Here is a 26411-nt window from a genome sequence, read left to right as displayed (position 1 = left end):
CACACACGGCCTGATCCTGATCCCGATCCCGATCCCGATCCCGATCCCGATCCCACCCTGCCAGCAGTGGGGCACTGTAAGTCCCCCTTCAGCGCACAACCGCCCACGGACAAGCCCTTCCCACAAGCCCCCGCGGCCGGGAATGGCCCTTGCCCCGGAACCTGATTCCCGCAAGGCCTAAGAGGCCTGGCGGCGGCGAGGTGCCCGCCCTCATGCGCTGACCAATGGGAGATGGAGGGCGGTGCCAAGCAGGCGGCACCGGCCAATGGGGAGCGGCGGGCGGTGCCGAGCGCGGTGCCCGGATTTAGGGGGCAGGCCGGTTCTCGTGCGGGCAGGGGGTGCCATGGGTGGTCGTAACAAGAAGCAGCGGGCGGGCAGCGCGGCCCATACCGCCTCCGCCGCCACCGCTGCTGCTCGGGCTCGAGCCGCTGCCGAGGTCGGCGCTGCTGCTGCTGCAGAGGCGGGCAGCCGAGCGACGTCGCGGCCGCCGCCTGCCTCCAAGGAGCCGCGTGTCAAGCAAGGTACCGGGCCTCGCGGCGTGAGGCAGCCCCGGCCAGGGAGACCCGGGGGGCGGCGGCTGTGCCGTGGCGGGGAGGGGCGGCCCGGCTGGCCGGGAGCTAACGGAGGGGCAGCTTCGTCAGGGAGCCCCCGAGGGCGCGGCCTGCCTCTGCGTGGGGGCCGCGGCGTTACGGGAAGAGGTCTGCTGAAAGGCTTGACGTTATTGAGCGTCGAGAGAAGGGCCTTAAATCCCTCTGACACGGGGTTGGTCAGGCCTGGCTTTAGTCTGTCTCGCTTTCTGCGATGTCCCTGAGCAGATGAGCCTTGTTGGCATTGATGTGCTGAGTTAGTTACAAAGTGTCTGTCATTAGATTATTGGCAGCTCTTGTGGAGCATGTGTTGCTGTGGCACTTTCCCAGTAATGAGCTAGCTTCTTTTGTAGATGTTCTTTCCATATGTGCTCAAAACCGATGTAGTCTGTATTTGGGATTTCTTTTTTTTTTTTCTTGTGTCATGAGAAAAGTCTAGAGCAGTTCCAGGGCTGGAGGCACTTCAGTGGTGTTGCATGAGCTGAGGGATGACTGTTCTGGGTGCAGCCTGAAAAACTAGTATTCTGCAGCACTGTGAAATGTCTGTTTTCAGTAAGCCAGCTTTGCCAGAAGTAGCTCAGATACCTTACAACATCAGTAACAGCTTGTGTTGTGGACTATAAGCAAATCATGCAATGACCAGGCCACTTGAGAGTCCAACTTGTTAACACAGTCTTGCAATCCATTAACTTAAACGTCCTGAACCTATTCATGTACTCTACTTTTACAAATTTGGGCTCTGCTAAACATATTTCTTGTGTCTCCCATTCCTCCATGGTGCTCAGTCCTCTTCAGAAACTATTCTGCTTGTCTCCCAGGTTGTCTGCTTGTGGTGGGTTGACCCTGGCTTGGTGCCAGTTGCCTACCAAAGCTGCTTTATCACTCCCCTCCTCAGCTGGATGGGGGAGAGAAAATATAACAAAAGACTCGTGGGTCGGGATAAGGACAGGAAGAGATCACTCACCAGTTACCAGCACGGGCAAAACACCCTCAACTTGAAGAAATTAATTTAATTTATTGCCAATCAAATCAGAGTAGGATAATGAAAAATAAAACCAAATCTTAAAACACCTTCCCCCCACCCCTCCTTTCTTCACGGGTTTAACTTCACTATCTGATTCTCTACCTCCTCCCCTTGCCGAGTGGCACAGGGGGATGGGGAATGTGGGTTGTGGTCGTCACGTGTTGTCTCTACCATCCCTTCCTCCTCAAGGGGAGGACTCCACACTCTTCCCCTGCTCCAGCGTGGGGTCCCTCCCACAGGAGACAGTCCTCCATGAACTTCTCCAATGGGAGTCCTTCCCATGGGGCGGTAGTTCTTCACAAACTGCTTCAGCGTGGGTTCCTTTCCACGGGGTGCAGTCCTTCAGGAACAGACTGCTCCAGTGTGGGTCCCCCACAGGGTCACAAGTCCTGCCAGAAAACCTGCTCCAGCGTGGGCTCCTCTCTCCACGGGGCCACAGGTCCTGCCAGGAGCCGTTTCCAGCATGGGCTTCCCATGGGGTCACAGCCTCCTTCAGGCATCCACCTGCTCCAGTGTGGGGTCCTCCATGTGCTGCAGGTGGATATCTGCTCCACTGTGGACCTCCATGGGCTGCAGTGGGGCAGCCTGCCTCACCATGGTCTTCACCATGGGCTGCAGGGGAACCTCTGCCTGGAGCAGCTCCTCCTTCTCCATCTTCACTGATCTTGGTGTCTGAAGAGCTGTTCCTCTCACATATCCTCACTCCTCCCTCCTGGCTGCTGTTGTGCAGTTGTTTTTCCCCTTTCTTAAATATGTTATCACAGAGGCGCTACCAACCTCACTGATGGGCTCAGCCTTGGCCAGTGGTGGATCTGTCTTGGAGCTGGCTAGCATTGGCTTTATTGGACATAGGGGAAGCTTCCAGCAGCTTCTCACAGAAGCCACCCCTGTAGCCGCCCCAATACCAAAACTTTGCTACACATACCCAATATGCTGCTGTGGTGAAAAATAAGTGTAAGTGAAAAGTAAGTTAATATAGTCTAAATACTGTATAGTTGCACAGCCTACCAGTAAGTGCTAGTGATTAGCTCGTGAGTGCTAACTGCTCTTTGTAGCTCCTGACCAGAGGTGACCGTTTTCTTTCTGAAATACAGTTACCTACACCCAGTCCTGATCTAAAAATGGGCTCTCCTAGAGCCTCTCAGCAGGCAGCCCAGCTGTGCAACCTGCCTGTGGGCAGGCTGAGGAGCTGAGAGGCAGGTGTGTCTCCTGGAGCACAGTGCTGTTCCCTCTGGGGTGGCACGCAGCCTTGGAGGTGGTGAAAGCTGTGAGGTTGCCTACTTCCTTTATACCTGTGCAGTACCAGAAACAGTATGTGTTCTGAAAATGATAGAATCCAACAGCAAGCCATGTGTTGTCATTCTAATGATGATAAATAGCTTTGTGAATTAGTATTTTTCTAACAGCTGCTAAATGAAAAGTATTTAAGAATGACCATAGCAGATCAGACCAAAGGCCTCTGTAACCCAGTGCCCTCTACTACACAGGGGACAAAAGCAGGTACCTAGGTAAGAATAGGTTGGACATATAGTGGTACTACTATAGGGTACTCTTACATTCTCCTCCAGTTGTGGCTTAGAGTTTTCCTGAGCCAGATGCAATGTTTTTTCAATGCCCTCCCAAATTGATTGATTTCTTTATTACAAAGCTATCCTGCCTGCCCTTAGACTTCGGTAAATATCCAATGTCCACTGCATTAGTGGCAAAGAGTTCTCTTACATAGCTATGCACTTGATGATAAAAGAACCTCAACAGTCTTGCTTGTTTTGAACCTGCCATTAGCTTCCCTGTTTGGCACTCCTTGTTCCAGTGTTGAGAGAGAGTGAGCAGTCAATCCCATTTCCTTTTATTGTGCCACTTGTGATTTTATGTTTTGTCTGCTAAGAGTCATACCCTTCTTCGCTATTCCTTGTTCAAGGACCTTTCTCTACCGTTGATTATTCTTATTGTTGTTACATACCTGCATGTTTCTGGCAAGTTAGTGTAATATTTGCTTGGGCTAATCTGTGTTATGTTGTGTCTGCTTTAGCTACTGTAAACAATGTTCTCTGTGTTCTGCTTATGTAATTGATGGTTATTTGCAATTTGCAGGTCCAAAAACTTACAGTTTTAGTTCAACAACAGATTCCAGTGCTGCTGCAAATCTAGATAAATCTGTTCTTAAGGCGAGTATCTTCTTTAGGTAAAACAACTTTGTTCTTCATAGTACTGCTTTAGCTGAGTAAGTATTTCTTCAGCTCTTCTTCAGTATTATGTTATGCAGGTAAACTACATTCATGTATTAGACATTGACTGTCTTGAGCTTGATATGTTTGTGATATTGAATGTGCTTTAAGAAACAGGGGTAAACTAACAGGGCAGGAGAATGTCTATATTTTTTAAGTGACAAATGATACATTGCATGCAGGACTATATTTTTTAAGTGACAAATGATACATTGCATGCAGGACTATTAAGAGTTATGTTTGGGATTCTGCTGTGCACATGGATTCTTCTTCCTGTCAGAGGAAGAATAAGTATTTTTGTACAACAACCTCAGTAGCAACCAAAGCTTGGTTCATGTTTTAGAAGTGTTAAAAATACTAAAATTATTATTTTACCAAAATTTTTTTTTTTTAAGCCAGATAGGAAGGAGAGTGTCACAGATTGTATCTTGATGATCAAATTACTTTATACCAGTTCTCGTAAGCAGAGGAGGAAGGCCTTGTTCTTTCCGGTACAAATTTTTATTTCCATACAGTAGTTGCCTTGACGTACTAAACTTTCTTGAAGATGTACATGAGCCTTCTCTGCAATAAGGAATGAACTCTTCTAGTTCAAGTAAAAGGGTACAGCTTGCAAAAGTAAAAACAAAGTTTTCTTTTTGTAATAAATGTTTACCACAGTTATGGAAAGCTGGAAGAGTTGTGATTTGAATGGCAGAGAGATTTCTGCATTCTTATTTCCTTAGCTGTGAAGAGCATTGATATGTCATAAAAATTTGTAATATTTTGCTTTGTATCAACTAATTTTCTCTGTGCAGGTAATGATAAATGGTAATTTGGAGAAAAGGATTATTGATGTAATCAATGACCATAAAAAACAAAATGATGACAAAGGAATGATTTCCAGAAGACTTACTGCTAAGAAACTACAGGTAGAGTTTGAAGTGTTGTTCTCTGACCATTATTTATTTAAAATAAACAGTTTCTTTTTGTTATTCATGCAATACATCGTACTACGCTTCTGCATGTAGTACAAGGTAGTGTAGCATCCTTTCCAGTGGTTGCATTAATGATTAGTCAGTGGAATTGACAAGTATGCTTACTAGGAAAGGTAAGTCTTTATGCATTCAGTAACTAAAATAGAGGTCTTCAGGCGGGATAGAGGAATAGAACTTAACCTGAATGTTTTAAGTTTCCTACATTTTGCGTTCCACATAGCTGGAAAATTGTAGGTTTATTTTTCTAACTGAAAACACGTTCTGTACAGAGGTTGGAATATAGATTTATTTATACATATGCATACATATGTCCAATAAAATTATTATAAGCTCTGTATGCAAAACAGGATTTTCTAATCAGCTTTCTGATACATTCATTTATGCTGTTTACCTCCATTTAATGCCAGTTATCTGATATATGGGAAATAGGAGTTTACAAGCCTATATTAGATTGCTAGATTAAATCCCAGTATCTTCTAACTTTTTTGTTTATAGGATGTATACATGGCTTTACAAAGATTCTCTTTTAAGACTGAGCACATTGAGGAAGCAATGAAAAACACGCTTTTATATGGTGGTGATCTTCACTCTGCGCTTGATTGGCTTTGTTTAAATCTTCCTGACCGTGAGTACGGTGACAGAGAATTGATTGCAGTTTTTAACAGAAGAGTAATATGGCCTGCTCTGGCGTGGGAATGCTTCATAGTAGTAATTAAATACATTGTTTCACTAAGATCAGTAGTCATCAGTGTTCCTTTCCTAGATGTGCTGCTGACTGGTTCTGGTATACTTTTTTTAATGTATAAAGTCTTATAGACCTCTTATTCCTACTTAGAAAATTCCTTATTCTTAGAGTTTTATGGAAGTCCAACAAGCAAATGCTGACTTACCTAAATGCTAAAGCCTAATTTTATTTCAGGCATGCTGTTTCTGTTTTATGTTCTTCTAGTTGGCTCCCAACACAGTTTAAAAGATTTTCAGTAATTATTACTGAAATATTCTGTGACATGGTTTTTTTATTTTGAAGATGCCTTGCCTGAAGGGTTTAGCCAGCAGTTTGAAGAACAGCAACAGAAACCTAGAGCAAAATTTTGTTCTCCTGTTTTACAACGTGAACATCCACCTGGCTTAGTAGATAATAAAAAGAAAGAAAATGGCCCTGAAACTAAGGTAATCTGAGAAATCCATTTGTATTTACTGGGGGGAAGAGTGGACAAAGTTTTCTGAAATACAGAATTTGCATTGACTTACAACACTGATGTGAAAAACTTCTGAAAATATGGTATGCTTAATAATTATTGCCCACATTATTTTAACTTCAGTGGAATGGTCATTTCAAGGTAACATCTCTTTTAATGTTAAGTCTTGAAGGCTCCTCATAGTTCATTTTTGTGGTAAAGCATAGCTTTATTTTCTCCTGGAATGGGTTCATTCTGTTTATTTACGGATGGCACTCTACATGCTTGTGTGGGTTTAAGTTTGCCTGCATACCTGCAGTGTTTTGATTTCTGTGGTTATTGAATCTTAAACCTAGAAATCGAAAAGATTTCTTGCAAAAGTGTTTTGGGTTTTTTTCCTTATAGCAGTTATAATCACTTAAGTGTTAAGATCTATGCAAGTATATTGTGAGATGTTTACCGTGGTTGGAAAGTTTGCTCCATGGTTTTCTGTGTTATTTGTGTCATACAATGTAGTTTAGGAACTGTTGCTTAATATTTTATATATAAATACTGACAGAGAAAGCATTGGTGTTTTCAATTCCTGTTATCATTATTTTTAATTTTCGTTGCTCTTCCTAGCAGATGAATGTGGAGAAAGAAGTGAGTATGAAGGAATGGATTTTGCGATATGCCGAGCAACAGAGTGATGAAGAGAAGAATGAGTCTGTGACAGAGGCAGATGAAGAAAAGTTTGACCCAGTAAGATAGAATAACATTTCATAGAAGTCTTTCAAAAACTGAAATGTCTGGCGTATCTGCAAGTGGGTGGATCTATTTTTTAGAAATTGGGGGTTGAGTACTTCTTCTATGTTACCTATTTTCACATTTGCAGGCTACTGAACGGGAAATGTGTTGCAACTTCTCCTTTCCTAAGTTGTTTTTCCTTTCCTGTTTTCCAATACTGAATGCATTGTTCTGGAAAGGAAAAATTCTTGAAACACGTCTCGGTGAGATTAGGAAGGTGACTATGAAATTCTGAGAGGTTTTGACTGTTAGTTATGTAAAAACTAATTGTTCCTCCTTCATGTAAGCTTGGTGTAAAGGACAAAAAAACCCCCACTTTTTTGTTATGAAGGTCATTAAAAATGACAAACATACAATATTCAGCTTGTAATTAATAATTCTGTTTGAAATAGAATGAGAGGTATGTACATCTAGCTGCCAAGCTTTCAGAAGCAAAAGAACAAGCAAGCATCTCCAAGCAAGACAAAGACAAGCACGGCCAGAAGGTAGCACAGGAGAAAATAAGAAGAATTCAGCAAGGTAGAGCTATGTAAATAACATGTGTTTTTATTTTGTGGCCTGCATATTTGTTAGGCAAGTCATAAGTCTCTGAGTCAGATTGAACTGATTTCATCACCTTTTATGCCACTGTGTGAATTACGGGCTTTCCTGAATCTATGCGTTTCATGTGAGTCAAATTCTAAAAACTCAGTAACATTTCACCACTTCTATTTTTGGATGCTCAGTATGAATTAATATAATTGAGCTTTTCTTGTTAAAGAATAAATGCTCACAGTCGGTGGGAGTAAGTTGTATTCTCTCCCTGACAGAAATGGCAATACTTGAAGAACATCCAGTATTTAATCTGGCTATAAAGATTTCAAACCAACAACAAAATGAAAAGAAAAAAACTCCCTCACCTCAGCTGCAAGAAACCACTTTGGATTTGAGCTTGCTTGAAAAACCTGATGGTGCTGCAAAGGAAGACAAAGGTATGTTGGAAATTGTTCAGTACAAGCTTGAAGTGCACCACAAATTTCCAGTATTAGTTCTTGTTTTTTCTAGATTGCATTCCAGTGCTGTGTCATCAATCTCTGATTGCGGGAAAGGCAGGTGGACTACCTCACTGACCAAACTGCCTTTAAAGGATCTGTATTTGTTTCAGCAGATGACATAAGCTATTTTTGCCATACTGCCATGTCTAAAATTTTGATTATTTCTTCATTAATTGTAGGGCTAGTTACTGTTTCCATTGTCACGCTCTCATCTTTTTAAAATATTTTCATCGTAAACCTTCAAACTGTTACATTATTTTCTAATAACCAAACTTTAGTGAAAGTTCTTAAATTATAGGGTGATCAAAGATGGCGAGCAAAATATTGTAATTAATTTCCTGCTAGATACTTTTGTGGGAAAAGCAGGAATTTGTCATGTAACAGTACCAGTATTTCTGCAAAACATTTTAGAAAAATACTGCTGTCTAGTAAAAAATACACTTGAAGAAAAGGTAAAAACATTCCTGGTTATCAAAGGAATGTAAAATAAATTTTAGGAGACTTAAAATGTGTCTTTCTGCTCTTGTAGTGAAAAAGAAAGAACCACTAGATATAAGAAATTTTGATTATAGTGCTCGAAGCTGGACTGGTAAATCTCCGAAACAATTTTTGATTGACTGGTGCAGGAAGAATTTTCCCAAGAGCCCAAATCCTGCTTTTGAAAAGGTTCCAGTTGGAAAATATTGGAAATGTAGGTATGTATTTCCTATAAAATTTATATTTTCCTTTTGGTTCATTTAAAAATATAAATGCTGGCTACTTCTGTCTTGACGTGTGGATCCAGATTTATATAAATGTAGTGTGTTTAGCCTAAACTTTCTTTTTTAGTCCACCATAGCGGTATTTCACTCTGGATAGCTCTGCAAAATTAATGCTTAGACTGGACAATACTGCAAAAATAAGATTCTAGTGAATGATCCCATAAAGAAGAGATTAGTTTTTAATTCTGTACTGCTCAATGAAAGGTTCTGAAGCAAACCTGTAAGATAAATTTGGACAATTAACTTCTGGGATTCTTATTCACATTAATACACTAAATCATAGGTTTTAAGCATATGAATGCCAAAACCTCTTTGGGGATTGTTCGAAATAAAGTGGAAGTTAAAAATTTCTATGAAAGCTACCATAAGTTTGTAACCGAAACAGTGCAGTATCAGTGATTTTTAAATTTCTTTTAGAAAACAGGTCTATAATATAGTGGTATAAAGTAGAATATTACCATGGACAAATAAAGAAGTCACGGCATTACAAAAGAGTAATGCTTCCTGAAGGAACCAAGTAAAAAAAACCTGTCTTCTTGCTCAAGTTAAAAGCTACTAGTATACTGTCTCCCTAAGAGTATGAGAAATTTGACTGCTGGTCTGACTGGCATGTATCTGTTAAACAGATGTTTGCATCTCAGTGAATCATTATCTGTCATCTTGATCTATGCTAAGCAGTTACAAGCACAAACCCAAATATTTAGTCCTTCTTCCAAAGCAACTAACCTTAATGGTGATCTGTATGTGTATAAATACTTCAGCTTTGCAGAAAATGAAGGCATTTGTTGTGAGAAAATCAGATTCACTGCTGGAATCTGCTGCTGAAACTTTTCTGCTATTAAATCAAACTTTATGAGCTGTTTCTTTTTACAAAATACTATTAAGTAACATTAAGTTTATTTAGCATAGTTTCTCTATTTGAATTTCGCTCTTATGTTTTAAACAAAAACGTTAACAGGTGTGCTGTTTATATAGGTAACAAAAATTAAGAGAAATGCCTGTATGAATTTCTCTTTAAGGGTCAGGATTACCAAATCATCGGATGACGTAATGGCGATGTGTCCTACAATTGTAACAGAAGATAGTATGCAAGCACAACATCTAGCTGCTACTTTGGCACTCTACCATTTAACCAAAGGACAAGTAAGATTTTCATCAATATTACTGTCTTAGCATGGAATCTGCTTCTGCACTTGTTTGTTACAATATCTATAGTTAAATTCTAGAAACAGTTTAATGAAGTGTTTCCCATTAAATTCTTTGCTTGTATTATATGTTCATTTGCTTTTGTCTGCAATCGTGCATATGTGTTGCAGCATACAGGGAGGAAATCTTTTGATAGTAAAACTGTTCTTCCAGTGTTGTAAAGAATGTAAGCCTGCTGAAAATAAAAAGTGTATTGTTGATGTTTATATTACTGTTTTCATAGTTTCTGTATTTAGAAATAGCTCCATATTTCATGTTTTGTTATATCTTTTGCCATTCAAATTCATTTACACATAAAATGTTAGTGATACTACAAGTGGTACATGAAGTATTTTTTTCTGCTTTTTCCACCTGAAGTCAGTTCATCAGTTGCTGCCTCCTACCTACCGAGATGTCTGGCTGGAATGGAGGGATATTGAAAAGAAAAAGGAAGAAGAAAACAAGATAGAAACCAACAAACCTCGTGATAACTTTATTGCTAGATTATTAAACAAACTCAAACAACAACAACAGCTACAATCCGAAAACCAACCGAAAGTATCTGAGGGTCCTGAAGATTCCTGGGAAAACTTAGTTTCTGATGAGGACTTTAGCAGTCTCTCCCTTGCGACGTCAGACACAGATAATTTGGAACCTTCAAGGATTTTGTTCAAAAAGCTCCAAAGTTCCTCCAGATACCAGAGGCTTCTGAATGAGAGACAGGAGTTACCTGTGTTCAAGCACAGATACTCGATTGTAGAAACTCTTAAAAAACATCGAGTAGTTGTTGTGGCTGGTGAAACAGGCAGTGGGAAGAGTACCCAGGTGCCCCATTTCTTGCTAGAAGACTTGTTGCTAGATGAAGGATCAAGTAAATGTAATATCGTTTGTACACAACCCCGAAGAATCTCAGCAGTGAGTCTGGCAACCAGGGTTTGTGAAGAGCTAGGCTGTGAATCGGGACCGGGAGGAAAAGTAAGATGTGTCTGAATTCTTTTTCTAGCCTTGATCAAAGACAGGGGCCTGGATTGTTGTTACAGAGTAAAAACATTATTTCTTGCAAAACCAAGTAGTTAGATGTTATTTTCCCTTGAAAAGGGCTTCTTACTATGTCAGCTGTTTCTTTCCAAATTGTCATCTGTAAACGTCTGGATATACATATATGATTTCTAAAATCTTCAGACGGTGATTAAGAGCAAGAGTGTTTCATAATGAGGATGGTCAAACATTGGAGCAGATTGCGCAGAGGCTGTGGCATCTCTATCATTAGGCATCGAGAAAACTCCCCTGAATAAGGCTCTGAGCAATCCAGTCTGGCCTTGAGTGAGGCCCTGCTTTAAGAAAGGCCCATTCCAACATAAGTTACTCTGTTATTTGAAGGAAACGAAGGTCCTGTATGTTGGTCTATTTATGCAAAAATATTTTTGTTTGAGGACTGCAGAGAACCCTAAGAAGAGCACTGAGCTCACCAGCTCTTTGCTACTGTGGAGAAACTTAGTTGTAGATTTTGATATATTTTCTGTTTCTTAACAAAGGAAAGTGTGTGTATAAAAAAAAAAAAGTGTGGTAGTCATTCACCACACTATTTAGTTAGAAACTTGTGCAGTGTCTGAATCTAACAGTGCTTAAATTTCACTTAATTTTTAATGTCTCTAGCTTGTATACTATTTTAAGTTATTCCTATATTTTTAATATCTTTTTTTGAAGAATTCCCTGTGCGGATATCAAATTCGTATGGAATCAAGAACAGGAGAAGCCACCAGGCTACTGTATTGTACAACAGGTGTCTTGCTTCGGAAACTTCAAGAAGATGGTCTTCTTTCAAGTATATCTCATGTTATTGTGGATGAGGTTATCAGCTCTTACTATTCTGCAGAAACTATAGTTATTCTGGGCCTTGACTTGTACTAAAGCCTTACTATAGATATTTTTCTAATTCTAGGTACATGAAAGAAGTGTCCAGTCTGATTTCTTGCTAGTTATTCTGAAGGAGATCTTACATAAGCGTTCAGACCTGCATCTGATTTTAATGAGTGCTACTGTAGACAGTGAGAAGTTTTCCAGCTATTTCTCACACTGTCCAATTTTAAGGATCTCAGGGAGGAGTTACCCTGTTGAGGTAGGTAAATGTTTCTTCGATTATGCAAGATGCTTTGTATGCATGTATGCACTGTTTGCCTGGTTAGTGTTTATATGAAATATATCACTTTTTTTCTTACCAAAAATACATATCTTAAATGTCTGTTTCAAGTACTTGTAACCCTTTTTCCTTTTTTTGAAAATATAAAATAGCTTCAGTGCTTTGAAGTACAGGATTGTACTATTTTTTTCTGATGGATTTATTACTGATTAAAATCAGTCCATCAGTGACACTTTGATTTTTTTTTTTTTTCTCTCTTTAACTTAGGTAGAAAGGAAAGCATTAAAGAATTTCCCCCCACCCCCCATCCAACTTTGTCGTTACACTCTTACTTATATTTCTCATGCATATTATATAGGCTATGGTAAAGGTAATGTTAGTGGTCATGGGGAGAGGCCCATTAACAAACTCACAGTAGCTCTAAGATTAGGTTTTCAAAAATCATAAGAAAGATGAAGTTGAAATTTGTAAGATCTATTACAACATTAAAAGGGAAGGGTATGCCCTGTTCAGCTTTGTATGCAAGCTTTAAAAAATGAAAAAGATGCCAATTTATTTTTTGACATGCCTCGTCTTTCTTCTGTGAATTTTCACTTAAGATTTTCCATGTTGAAGATGTAATTGAAGCAACTGGCTATGTTCTGGAGAAAGACTCGGAATATTGTCAGAAGTTCTTGGAGGAGGAGGAGGAAGTAACAATAAATGTTACTAGCAAAGGAGGAGGCATTACAAAGTATCAGGTAAAATAGGCATTTCTAGTTTGGGCGTGGAAATTTTTTTAATTATTTTCTCATTTTAATTCTTCTTACTAAATGTGGTTGGATTGTGTAATATCAAATAGTCTTTCAGCAGTTGATAAAAGACAGACACAAGGGCACTCCTACAGGGGAAACCAAGTATTTATTAATGCTGCACCCTTATGTTTGTGTCTCAAACTGCTGCCTTGATTTTACTGTATTTGACATTGAGATCTTTTGTACAGATTCCCAGCTCTAGATCTATAAGCAGCAGCAAGGGAAACCATTTAAGTTTTTTCTCCCAAAGAATTCTCCCAAGTAGTGAGCCTAAGAACAGAAGAGGCAATGCCATATCCTTCTTAGCTGAAAAACTCCCAAGATCCTCCAACTTGGCATGCCAAATGAGATGATTTACAGGAGATTGTGTAGAGCTTTTTGGTTTAACAGGCTATGGTTCATCCTGCAGGTACTCTGCAGTGGCAGCTGTATATGCTTTTTGGATCAAAATTCTTGAAGGGAAGAGTATATGAATGCTGTCTGACTTTAGGCAACTTAGGCTGTTTATCTAGACTGTTTATATTTTGTGTGGATACCTGTCTACTCTGACTTGCTCTTTCAAAATCTCTGCAGGACCATTTAGTGTGATCAAACCCTGATGCACATGTTGAAAAATATTCTCTCATGTGCTCTGCTGTTTTTTTTTTTTCTAGAGTGGTTGTTACCCCATACATCACAACAGCATCTGTTTAGTTGAAGCCCAAGTGCTCTCCTGAGTGCTCCTCTATCTTTGTGGTTTATTTCTGTTCAATGTGTGTATGTTCTGCTAACTCTTCCTTCCTCCTGCTCCAAAACACTGCAGGAGTTGCCACCTAATTCACTCTAAACTTTCATTGCAAGCATTAGTTGGTAAGAGTGACGTGAGGGAGGGGAGAAAGAGCAGACTGGTTTCTTATACCCCAAAATAGGAGTTTTGAAAGAAGGGTAGCCACCCTATTATCCCATTTTGAATTGATACCAGTTAGATGCCAGATACGGACCTGGCAACTGTTTTCATTTGTGAAACAGACGGTACAGTACTGCTTGCACAGACTTTAATTTTTTACCTTCTTTTTATTCTGGGATGTCATTTAACAGTAGTAATACCTATACACAGGTTCTGTAGGTGGCTGTGATTAAATCTAACTCACACTGATTTTGGTGGGAACTTAGTCAATTAAGTGACTCTTACCTGAATCTCTGCATTAAGAAACCTAAATTAAGTGAATGACAAATTAACCTTTTGCTCTCTTACGTTCTTCTAAATCACTGAGAATATGATTTTTTTTTTTCTTACTTTTCTTTTTTAGGAGTATGTTCCAATCCAGTCTGGATCTGGTATTGATTTGGCTCCTTACTATGAGAAGTATAGCAGTCGTACGCAGCAAGCTATCTTCTATATGAACCCTTACAAGATCAACCTTGAACTTATCTTGGAGTTGCTTGCATACTTAGGTACAGTCTACTTCTTAAGAAGTTTATATACTTGGGGCTGTCCTTTGGACTTATTTTCCAGTGCTTTCTACTGATAATGAAGTACTTTACTTCATTCTTGTATGAAACATCCTAAAAGGTGTTTACCACAGGGCCCAGAATTAGTGCCTGTTCTCAAGTGAAACTGTTTGCAAATGCATGTTTGTTTTAACCATGTGCCTGTACTGTAACCTTCCAGATAGAAGTCCCCAGTTCAAGAACATTGAGGGTGCTGTGCTGATCTTTTTACCAGGCCTTGCCCATATCCAACAGCTGTACGATCTCATTTCAACTGACAGAAGATTTAACTTGCGTGACAGGTAATGCAGGTATTTTCTATAAAGTTAATAGTTTATCTTAATATGTTTGTTGGGTTTTAAGGTCTGCTGTTCTTGAAAGGGAAATTGAGAGTGAGGGAAACTGAGAAACCTCTGAGCTCTTTGTACAACAAATGTACTTTTATTATCTGAAAATGACACAAGCAAAAGCGACGGATGCTTAGGAATGGTACAGTAATAACTGTTTTTTCTTTTGATTTTATTTTTCAACAAGCTTAATCACAAAGCCCTTGACTACTACTTTTCTACTTCTTAGGGTATGGAAGCTGTCATATCTGGACATAGCTTTCTGTGGCTTACTGTTTACATGGAAGTGACTACTTCCTGAGAAGAGATCCAGAGACAGTAATCTACCAAGAGAAATGGCATAGGGTTGTAGTGACAGATAGTTTTGAAATTTATTTTGTGGCTAAAAGTTAGCGACATGTAGGCATAAAAAGAACATTTGCAGTCAAATTGTAAAGATTTCATAGATGGACTGAGATGTCAAGGTCTAGAAGAGAAGGAAATTACAAATCTCTGCCGCTGTCTCATCTCTGAAGGCCTTTATTACTCAGACTGAAAGTTGCATGTGTTTATAGTTCTGTGCAAAGCTTCAATAATGGTCCTTGTCTTGGAAACACAATGTAAAGAACTTGGGTTCATGGACACCTAGTTCCCTTTTATGCTAGGCTATTGATGTAAATTAACCTAGAGTTCTGCAGTAGTAGTATTTTTCCTGCATTGCTGCCAAATAGGAGAACAGCGTATGAGCTAAAGGTGTTAGCCTTTCTTGATATTGTAATAAAAAACTGAAGCAGACATTCATACCTTTCAAACCATACAAGGTTTTACTCTTTCAAGTGTCCATTCTAGTTGCTTTCTCCAAACTGTTGTCATCATTCTGTGGCCTCATTTTTTTAACTGTACCTTAATTTGCTAAGTGTATATTGATTAGTGTTATTTCTTGTTCTAGGCACAGGTTGATAGCTTTGCATTCTGTTCTTTCAACTCAAGATCAAGCAGCTGCATTTACAATACCTCCTCTTGGTATTAGAAAGGTATGATATATTTAGAAAGGCAAAGTTCACCATTGAAAGGAGAAACTTTCTGTGGGTGCAACTCTGAATTGTTTTAAGATCACATCATACAGAATTACACAACAACCAGTTGTTCCTGGACTTTTCTCACTGCAAAGAAACAATTCTTCTAATTTGGTGCTCTGTAACAGATAGAAGTTAGCATAATCAGACAAATTTTTAAACCTAATATTTTTCTAAGAGCTACTTTAATTGTTGCTTTCCTGTATTTTAACTATTTTTAACCAGTAGCTATAGCTTTTATCTAGGAAAATAGTACTTTACTTACTGCCAAACGATTTAATGAAAAGTTGACCAATTTTGACAGGTAGTAGCTAGTAATTTTGATGGATTATAAAACAAAAAGTGAATGCAAAATTCTCACTTAACTTTTGATTCCTCAGTAATTGGGGAAGACTAAACCATTTTCCAGTTCATGTAGCTTTTAATGCTTTGTCAGATTATTTAAGGAAACATTCCTGGGTAAAAAAACTTTAATCAAACTTATGCTATAATATTGATCAAAAGGATGAAAACTGTTAGACATTCCATAATACTTTTATTTGTGTTATATTACTTCATTTCAGATTGTTTTGGCAACCAATATAGCAGAGACAGGTATTACAATACCAGATGTTGTCTTTGTAATTGATACTGGGAGAACAAAAGAAAATAGGTGAGAGTTTGATTTTCATCAATCATACTGTGATTACTGTAAATATTTGGAGGTTAGAGTGCTGCAAGAATTTTGTAGTATTCTTACTAAACTACAGTTCTGGAAAAAAAAAGTGCTGATGTGCTCATGGAACAGCTTGCAGTTTAGGTACGAGTTTGGAATGAATCTTTGGGTTTTCAAATCCTATGAAGAACAACAAGGGGAGTTGTTCATAGATACAGAGAATCATGATTAAGTACTGGTTTAAAAATAAAGTAGATCCTTTTTATACTATGTCAGTATTTTTGTCCGTTTTAAATGTGATAAGCCCTACAGAATGTGTTAGAAGGAACACTTCTGAATTGCCAGGGAGATGAACTAATGCAATAGTGCTTTCATTTTCCGATTTTTTTTTACAGTTTCATTAGTTAGTTGTATCCAAGGTTCTGTGATACACAGCTTCCCCCAAGTATGCTTAGTTTTCAGAAATAAAGTATTTTCAAATAAATATTATTTAGATATATTATCAATATGCTGGTATTAAAGTATACATCAAAATTTTAGTTCTGAAATCTGAATGGGCACTTGCTTTACAATTTTTAAGGTATCACGAAAGTAGTCAGATGAGTTCCCTGGAGGAGACCTTTGTTAGTAAAGCTAGTGCTCTGCAGCGACAAGGAAGAGCTGGCCGTGTTAGGGATGGATTCTGCTTCCGAATGTACACAAGAGAGAGGTACCGTAAACTTAGTTAACGTGATTTTGTATATCACGTAAATATCTTTGTCTTTTTTTTTCTGTGCAAAACCAAGACATCTTGTTGAAATTCACTTTAGTTACTACAAACTAGAAAGGTTAAACTGTAAAAAAAATACAGATCATTTTAATACCTTATGAATAAAGTGTTACAATAGTCTCTTTGTTTCATGATTAAAAAAAGTTAATTTTATGCTTAGTATCTCTATAATGTAAGTGTTTTCAAAATTTTTTTCAAAATTAAAGGAGAAGTGCAGCACTATGGAATTTAGAGGATCGTTTTTTAACAGCATCTACTGCCCTGCATCAAATATACACAAAGTTTACCTCCTGAACTTTGAATTTGCTATCAGACAAATCTGTGGGTTTCTGAAGTGGTATCTCTATGGATAAGAGATGGGAATTAGTTTCTGTTACTATAGTGGAATAACCTTTTTCCTGCTTGTCTGAAAGTCTGAAGCAACTTTCAGCTGATAAACAGTTAAGGTAAAGTATTTTGAAATAACCTGAGAAGTGTGCATTTTAGCCACAAGCAACACTTTCAGTTTGGGAACTACGCATTTTAAGAACTTGTTTTGAAAATTGGTGTCTTTCTGCCTTTCCCTCTCTTTCACTAGAATTCTTGCTTTCCAAGCTACCACACACACCTTAATGCATGAGTAAACTGTTCATCCTTTGAATTAAAACACATGCTACTCCCTGCCCTCTTGCCCCTCCAAGGAACACATGCAAAGAATGAGCATGTGAAACATGAGTTTATAAGGTGAATTCAAAGATTAAATTTAATGTCTGTGATTCTATGTTTTTATGATGTTGCAGGTTTGAAAGTTTCATGGAATATTCTGTTCCGGAAATATTACGTGTGCCTTTGGAGGAATTATGCCTTCATATTATGGTATGGCTTTGTTTTTTGAATTACTGACTTTGATCACTAAAAATATTACGTATGCCTTTGGAGGAATTACACCTTCATAATATCATGTGGGTTTGTTTTTTGAATTACTGACCTTGTTAGCTAAAACCATTTGCTAGGACAGCCCTAATCCAGCGCAGTTAGTGGGGCTTCTCCCGCCAGGGCAGGGGAGAACCCAGTTACCTGTGTGTTGTGGAAAGTCCAGAGCATGCTGCTGAGCAAGAATAGCATCCTATACTATTCCAGTTTATATTAGAATGGTAATTCAGACTTAGTTAAATAGCCTTCAAACTGCATTCCATTCCTCCTCTTCCCCTTCTAACTGAGTAGGGGAAAGCTAGCAACCTGACAAATTCATGCCAGCTTGAACTGCATCTCAGCAGGTTTGAGAGTCTTCTGCTCATCTGTGACCATTGGTAACATGCTTCTCTGATCAGTGGTTGTGCCATACAAAGTGTTTCCAAACAATGAAGTTTTGTCAACCTAATGTGGGGTGCGTCTGTGTTCTGGGAACCAAGAGGCTGGTTTAGAGGGGAGGGAATGTGGGGTTTTGATGGGAAGAATAGCTTTGCTGTTTCCTTTGTAGCTACTATAAAAGTTAGTTATAATGACTATTTGTATTGAAATATATGCCCATTTACTCTACAGAAATGCAATCTTGGCTCTCCTGAAGATTTCCTTTCCAGAGCATTAGACCCACCACAGCAGCAAGTAATTGGTAATGCAATGAACCTGTTGAGAAAGATTGGGGCTTGTCTGTTAAACGAGCCCAAGCTGACTCCATTGGGCCAGCACCTTGCAGCCCTTCCTGTCAATGTAAAGATTGGCAAAATGCTTATATTTGGTGCTATATTTGGCTGCTTGGATCCTGTGGTAAGTAAAAACAACAACAAAAAAAATCTAAACTTAAAAAAAAAGTATAGAAATGGTTAACTCTTTACAATTTATCTGATTTCTTCTAAGTTGGTATTTTGAAAAGATGATGTAGGAAGTTCAAATGTTTGTTTTAATGTGAGGGTACCGGGAGATCATGGAGGAGAACAGTCTAAGTGTTCTTAAACTCCTAGGTACTATTCACAAGAGGCTAGTCAGACTTGGTCTCCAGTTCTGCCTGTTACGTTCCCAGGGAGTATGACAATTACAGAAAAAGCTCTCTTACATGTGGATTAGACCAATCTGGATTACCCTGCAGTTTATGTGGGCCAGGAACATGCTGATGGAAAGTTACTGCAAATTAATTGATGTAACTTATGTGAAGACTGTGGCATAGTTTACACTTTCACCTAATCCTAATTTACTGCAAATTAGGAGGAAACATGGATATCTTAGTCACTGAAAACTGTAAGTTAAAATTCTTTGTTCTCTCAATTTCTCAAGTTAATGTGGTATAGTCTAAAGCAGTTGTTTTATCTGACCTTCACTGTATCATATCGGTGAGTTTTGAGATTTAATAATTTTCATGATTGGTGTATATAAGGCACTATGTAAGCAATTTATTTACTATAAGTAAGTTTTAATTCTGTGTAGGAAATTCTTAGGGTGATAAGTTTTCCTTGAGACTTAATAGAAGATAAAATAAATTATGATTAAATATTACCATAAAAATTTAAAGCTATTTTTATGATAAATCTGTAAGCTTATAATAAAACACTCTTAAGTGATGCATACTTTAATTGCAGGCAACTCTGGCTGCTGTTATGACAGAAAAATCCCCATTTACTACACCAATTGGGCGAAAAGATGAAGCAGATCTTGCAAAATCTTCTCTAGCAATGGCAGTTTCAGACCATATAACAATCTACAATGCTTATCTGGGGTAAATGATAATTCTCCTGTGCTTATAACTAGATGCAAATAACTCTCCTAAGTAATGTGATTCTGTAAAGAATCCTTAATAAGTATCTTCTCTTCAATTGCTTGCACCTGAAATTTTTCTTTTCAGAATAACAATAGATTGCCAAATACTGTAACGCAAAAAGATAGCTTGCTTAGTACGTTATCCTTTAACTCCTTTTAATTATGCTGGCACACATACAGAGGTTTACTGTATCTGTTTATTCTAGTGCTTAAAGTATTTTGTTTGTTGTTTGTGGTGTGCTGACCTGAATATTTTGTGTTTGAGAAAGTACAAATGTGTATATCGCAAAATATGATATCCATCTTTCCTTTTAGGATATTATCATTAAGTCTCAAAAACCACACTGAATCTTGTTTTAACTGTCAAGACAGACAGAAGTGTGTAATTTTTGAGAGAAAACTACCTTGCTTTTTTGTTAGTATCTGTCAAATTTTACAGGCATGTTCTCCTGAGTGCTCTTAGACCAGCAGCATTCATCTTCGTTAATGCCACTTATTTCTAGTTTTGAGTGGAGAATGCTGACCAGAACACAGTATTGCCTTTTAGCTTACTACTGCTTTCATATTGTTATACTCTTGATAGGGTTCTTTTTGCTGTAATAAGGCAGGATTTTTTCCTTAGGTGGAAAAAGGCTCGACAAGAAGGGGGGTATCGTGCTGAAATGACTTATTGCAGAAGGAATTTCCTAAATAGGACTTCACTTTTAACTCTGGAGGTAAACCAAATAATTTTCCTCTACACTCAAGATGCCTGTTAAAATTTCCCTCCGAATGTTGTGCCCTTTTAAAGAGATGATATATGCCAGTTACTATTTAGACAAGACAAAAACAAGTGGAATGCTAGGGACTGATGAAATGCACACCCTCAATTGAGGTAGGTGCATCTGCACTTGAGTTCTTTGATATGCACACTTTGTTGGTATACATCTTTGCAGTCACTGCCATTGGAGAAGCTAGTCCTACTTCTGCCACAGAATCAAAAACTTACGCATTAAAATAGTTAGATTATGTCATTCGTGATATCAAAGAACAGGCCAGTTAATAGTTTGAAAGATGAGCCACAAACTTACATAAATGGCCTGTTATTTTTGGTGAGAAAATCTTTTAATTGATCTTTCCTATTTAAGTTTGGGTGACTGAGCTCTCCTAAGTAGAAGTGGGTAATTGATGCAAATCTATCTTCTAACTACAGGTGAGAGACTTAGTGTTTGCAGTATATATAGTACCATATATTGAATCCTATATTCTAGATAAGGTTTTTTCTCATAGAAACAGCCAGTATTCCAAAGCGGTTGCAGAAAATACAAGTGTTTTTATAGTAAGGGATTTTTCCCTGGCAAGCATATTTGCGCTGGAGTGTCACTGCCTGCTGATGGGGTGGAGTATGTACCTTTTTAAATTCAGAGTTTTACTAATACCTTACTAATTTCAGGATGTGAAGCATGAACTCATAAGGGTGGTCAGAGCAGCAGGGTTCACAGCACCTACAATGCAATGTGGATGGGATGGAAATGGAGCCACACAATCCCTTTCTCTCCATGAAATAGCTCTTCTTAAAGCTGTGTTGACTGCAGGGCTGTATGACAACGTAGGAAAAATAATATATACAAAGTCTGTGGATATTACAGAGAAGCTGGCTTGCATGGTAGAAACTGCTCAGGGTAAAGCACAAGTGCATCCCTCCTCTGTAAATCGAGACTTACAGACATACGGATGGCTCCTTTACCAGGAGAAGGTAAGTGAAAATAGTGAATGTGGCTGATAGTTTGTGTAAAGGTGGAGTTATGCCTCTGATATTAAATAACATACACCAGTGTAAAGTATATTTGAATGTCTTGTTCATCTTAAGAGTCTTTAGTATCTAATGATCCTAAAGTCCATGAAAATGAGTCAACTGAATGCTGAAGAAAAAGAAGTTAAGGCTGAACATCATGAACAAATCTGTTGGTGAAACTGGTAGCTATAAATTAAAGTATCTTTCTGTGCGTTACTTAACTTAATAGTATCATTGACTTTTTTAATACAGTAATACGTAGTAGTAACACTTCAAAGTGTACTTTTTCTTTTTTATTGTTTCTAAGGAGATTCTAAGCTTTTGAAACTTGGTACAGGTCTCACGTATCCCCAATAATAACTTAAAAAGAAATAGCCAATTCTGTGATTGACTGCTGAAGTTCCGAAGTGAATTGCATTTTTTTTTCCGTTGCTTTCTTCCCCCTCACAACTGAAAATTGTCAGCTGTTTGCTAAATTTAAAACGTTTATATTTAGTTACACTTCTGGTACAACAAAACCTTGACAGCAGTTCCTTAATGGCCAACTTTACTGTAGAGAAGCAGGAAATTACATTAAACTTCTTAATGCATATGAAGTGATAGTATTTTTTTGAGAGCTGAAAATACTTCCTGCCCCCAAGAACCTTGTAGTGTAAGGGCAAGAAAGCAGCTAACGTAGGTACGTTATTCCATGAACAGTGGAACAAACAAAGCCTGCACTTCTGTGGGAAGATGCACTCTTGTTTCTTTTCTTCTCATTACGACTCCTTCCCATCCCATTCTGTCTTTATCTGTGAGAGGCTCCAAAGCCAGCAGTAGCATATGCTGATCCCCATAGTTTACTCTGTGTATGTGTCTATACACGTGCCCACATTTATGCATATGTGGATATAGGTAGATTGACAAACCAGCTGCTGCCAAGAAGACTGTATAACAGAAAAGTTTTACCTGCCTTTTACTTAAGTAGGTTTATTAATTTTGATATCTCTTCTCTGAACAGGCTAACATTATCTTCCTGTTTGAAATTTAAAAAGAAAATTGTGGCTTTAGCTAATTTCCTGGTAGCTTAAAATACATCACCTGTAAGTGACAGGCTTATATGTGGTCTAGGGCAGAAAATTGCCATTGATTGTTGTGTGTATTCAACACAACTTGTGTTGATTGGATCTTGAAAGTAACACAGTGTATTTTTCGCTTTTAAAAGTAGCAATCAAATTTGGTGTTACAGATTTTATGTGGTTTGGGGTTTTTTGTTGGTTTTTAATCCTTGTGTGTTTTTTTATATGCAGGTGAGGTACACTAAGGTGTATTTGAGAGAGACTACTTTAATATCCCCCTTTCCCATTTTGCTTTTTGGTGGGGATATAGAAGTGCAACATCGGGAGCGCCTACTGACAGTTGATGGCTGGATCCATTTTCAGGTGCATTGGGGTGGTGACTACCTTTTGTGGTTCCATGGGCTTTTTTTGTTTTACACAGTTGATGTACAAGCTTAATACAGGACACTATATATGTGGGATGAAGACAAGAAGGGAGGAATTAAAGGGAATTATGGGAAATCTTATATACATATTTGTAATGAAATCTTAGCAAATCACACTCAAAGAATAGGCTTGTAATAGGTGGCTTGTAAGAACTCGGTTCCCTCTTTCTTCATGAAGAAAGTGTTCTTTCAGAGAAGGTACTGGAAATGGATATAGACTAAACAACCCTGCACTTGAAAAAATAATATATTACAAGTCTGTGCATGTTGCAGAGAAGCGGGCTTGCATGGTAGACCTTGTTGACCTTATCGCTCTCAACTACCTGAAAGGAGGTTGTAGAGAGGTGGGTGTTGGTCTCTTCTCCCAGGTGACTAGGGACAGGAGAAGAGGAAATGGCCTCAAGTTGCGCCAGGGGAGGTTTAGATTGGGTATTAGGAAAAATTTCTTCACTGAAAGGGTTGTCAGGCACTGGAACAGGCTGCCCAGGGAGGTGGTTGAGTCACCATCACTGGAGGTATTTAAAAGACGTGTGGATGAGGCGCTTAAGGACACGGTTTAGTGGTAGACTTAGCAGGGTTAGGCTTATGGTTGGGCTTGATGATCTTAAAGGTCTTTTCCAACCTAAACAATTCTATGATTCTATAAACATTGTTTTATAGAGCTGGTACTGAAAGCAGATGAGTGTGCTATTTTATATTACCCTTTCCTACAGTCTTATAATCATCTTAAGTACATAATTATCCTTAAAATACTATTTATTTTGCTTTGTAGCCCAAACAGAATTATTTGGGAAAGAAAAAAATCCAAATAGAAGATACCAGTTTGCTTGGGTTTGAGGTGTTTGGGTTTTTGTTTGTTTTTTTTTTCTTTCCAGGTGAAAAAGTTTTATTTGAGAATGGGATAACTGAGTGCATTGTCTTAGCATATTTTTGGAGACAAAACAGGTGACATGCCAAAATCCTCTGTAAATTCTGTTAAATGGCAAACATTGGCTTTTGCTAGCCTGCCAGCTACTTGGTTACAATTTTCTGTGCTGCTGTGGGCCCTGTGTTTACACTCAAGGAAGAGTATAAGCTACAAAACATTTTAGTTTGTTGCACTCTGCTGATACAAGGAAACAACCATCTAATAGAGTTCACTGGTTATCATGAATATGGAATTTTAAAAAGCAGCTCCTTTGTGGGTTTGCTGGAGAATTTTTTTATAGTCCCTGGGTGGCTACAGGTTGTACAGTTGCTGGGCCAATTATATCTTGTAGTGTATTTCAGAATTTCTATTTTTCTACTGAGATGTTTAGCACAATATGTTTCATTTTGTGCTTTTTCCATAATGGCTACTTACTGTACTACAAGCAGTATATAAATGAAATAAAGACTGGAACAGGGAGGGAGGGATAAAATGAAAGATTCCTGGGAAAGGCTTTAGCTTTAGATATCCAAAGTCCTAGTGAGATTTAGGAGATGTTTGTGATTGTTTTCTCAGGAGGCCAGGCAGACTTTCTGAAAGGGAAATGTGTAGGTATTTTATTTCCGGTACAAACTAATTTGTACTTTGGTACCTTGGAAAAAGGCAATTAGAGTAGGTAGGATATTGGATAATTAATAATTTCACCATACGCTAGTTGTTCATGATTACGTGTGGGAGCATATTCTGAGTTACCCTTCTGAGCTGCTGTTCTTCAGACTGTGGTGCTACAAACAACAGGTGCTTAAAGATAAGAGGGCATAATGTAAGCTCAGTAATTTCATAGGTATGTGATCCATATGCTTAAAATTATGTATATGCATCATGTTTGCAGGAATCTTGTTATAAACTTCTATTTATATGCAAGGCAGTCTTTTGGTATAAAATGTCCGAGTAATGCAAATGTTTATCTTCTCTGTTCTTATAGGCTCCTGTAAAGATAGCAGTAATTTTCAAACAGCTCAGAGTTCTCATTGAGTCTGTTTTAAAGAAGAAACTTGAAAATCCTAAAATGTCACTTGAAGGTAACTTCATTACTGTATTGCTGACATTACTATTTGTTAAATTGACTTTGTGGCAAATCGAGGAATCATTAGTACACTGCATCCTCACCCAATAGGGTTAATGTGACTTGAATATCATTCCAGTATTTTGAGAGACATCCAAAAAGTCAGTACTAATCCTACATATATTAAGTGGCTCACCCCAGATGTGTGAAGATGTGCACAACTGCTGTTCTAAAGATATCCCTGATAGCAACATTCAAGGTAGTGGTAGTAATGGTGAGGTATGAGGCTCAAAACAGAAGTAAGATTGAGTGTGATGAACCTCAGGAATGGATGAATTTTAAGTGTTACACAAGTTGTCTTGCAATTTAGGGTAATGATGGGGAACCGCATGTTGCCCTCCAAAGTAAAGGATAGAGGAGCACAATTTAAACTTTGAACACTGGACGTTTGGAAGAATATTGTAGGTGGGAAGGAAGGGAGTTCCCGTATGCTAATGTATCTGTAGTTAAGCCATCACTTTCTCAGTCTCTTCTGTGAAATACTGAAATGGCCACAACCAGCTCATTGACTAATTTTATAAACTTTCTAGTGATGTACTGTGGACATACTGTTTGCCCTTTTGTTTTGCAAATGGAAATCACTTGTCTTGCTTTAGTCTGGCATAGCCTAAAACATTAAGATTTTAAGTTGCTGAGAGCTAGACTTACCTTCTGATTTTCTTGAGTTTTGGGAATCAATTTTTAAGCTTGCTCTTTTCCACTCACTGTGTTTTGTTTTCTTTCCTAGATGACAAGGTCTTACACATCATCAAAGAACTGATAAAAACAGAGAATGGTAACTGAAAACAGAAATCAGTAACAAACCAGAGGTTCAGTAATGGCAGGGGAAATACGCACTCCAGCATTAACTGAAAGTATTTGAATGCTTAGTGTGGTTGATACCAGCCATGATGTGGAAAGACTGCATGATTTTGCATAGAATTTGCCTTTCCCTGTATAATTTTTAAAGATGGACATTGAATATGTTTAGCCTTTACAATACATTTGGTGCCATTTGTCTGACTGTACAAATGATGGATGGAAGCAGTTTCTTTTCAATATAAAAATGCTGTGGCAAATTCTTTTTTTTTTTTTTGTCTAATGTACTAATCATACCATCACTGGTGGTGCAGACTATAGTAATGATTAAAGATTGGGTCCTGAATCTCAGTTGAGTAGAATTCCATTAGATGTGTGCAAACAGAAGACAAATTTTTATGTGCGTTTCCTAAGTGGTAATTTTTTTTGATCTATGGATTTACAGTATTAAAGCAATACATCTTATAGATGTCTTCATTTTTCTGTATGGCTTATGTTAAGAAGATGCTTTATAAGAAGATAGTGTGGACTGCTGTGAACAGGTGCTTAGCTAGGCAAGTGTACTGACCATCCTCTGGCTCTTCTCACACTTGTTCCTCCCTATTC

The 26411-nt window shown here is 38.2% G+C and overlaps 1 protein-coding gene across 3 annotated transcripts; it reads left to right on the top strand.

Annotated features, from left to right (window-relative positions):
- Window positions 1-343: 343 nt before the first annotated feature.
- On the top strand, window positions 344-26085 carry DHX29 (DExH-box helicase 29). Of its 3 annotated transcripts, none has more exons than XM_059833315.1 (27): window positions 344-521; window positions 3703-3776; window positions 4634-4747; window positions 5309-5438; window positions 5841-5983; window positions 6616-6732; window positions 7170-7296; window positions 7587-7748; window positions 8341-8506; window positions 9592-9715; window positions 10136-10732; window positions 11465-11608; window positions 11700-11876; window positions 12497-12637; window positions 13981-14125; window positions 14343-14463; window positions 15437-15521; window positions 16127-16215; window positions 16799-16927; window positions 17767-17842; window positions 18509-18733; window positions 19540-19676; window positions 20340-20433; window positions 21150-21452; window positions 22781-22912; window positions 24867-24963; window positions 25735-26085. In XM_059833315.1, exons 1-27 carry the CDS (start codon window positions 344-346, stop codon window positions 25788-25790), a joined length of 4083 nt encoding a protein of 1360 aa, XP_059689298.1. In that variant the 3' UTR covers window positions 25791-26085. The 3 variants fall into 3 exon arrangements, with proteins under 3 accessions (XP_059689298.1, XP_059689299.1, XP_059689297.1); XM_059833316.1 differs by having other exon boundaries at window positions 6613-6732; window positions 10136-10582; XM_059833314.1 differs by having other exon boundaries at window positions 6613-6732.
- The last annotated feature ends 326 nt before the right edge of the window (window positions 26086-26411 follow it).

This window comes from Gavia stellata, chromosome Z (assembly GCF_030936135.1).
Source record: "Gavia stellata isolate bGavSte3 chromosome Z, bGavSte3.hap2, whole genome shotgun sequence".
Classification (NCBI taxonomy): domain Eukaryota; kingdom Metazoa; phylum Chordata; class Aves; order Gaviiformes; family Gaviidae; genus Gavia; species Gavia stellata.
This window is presented reverse-complemented; position numbering and strand designations above follow the sequence as displayed.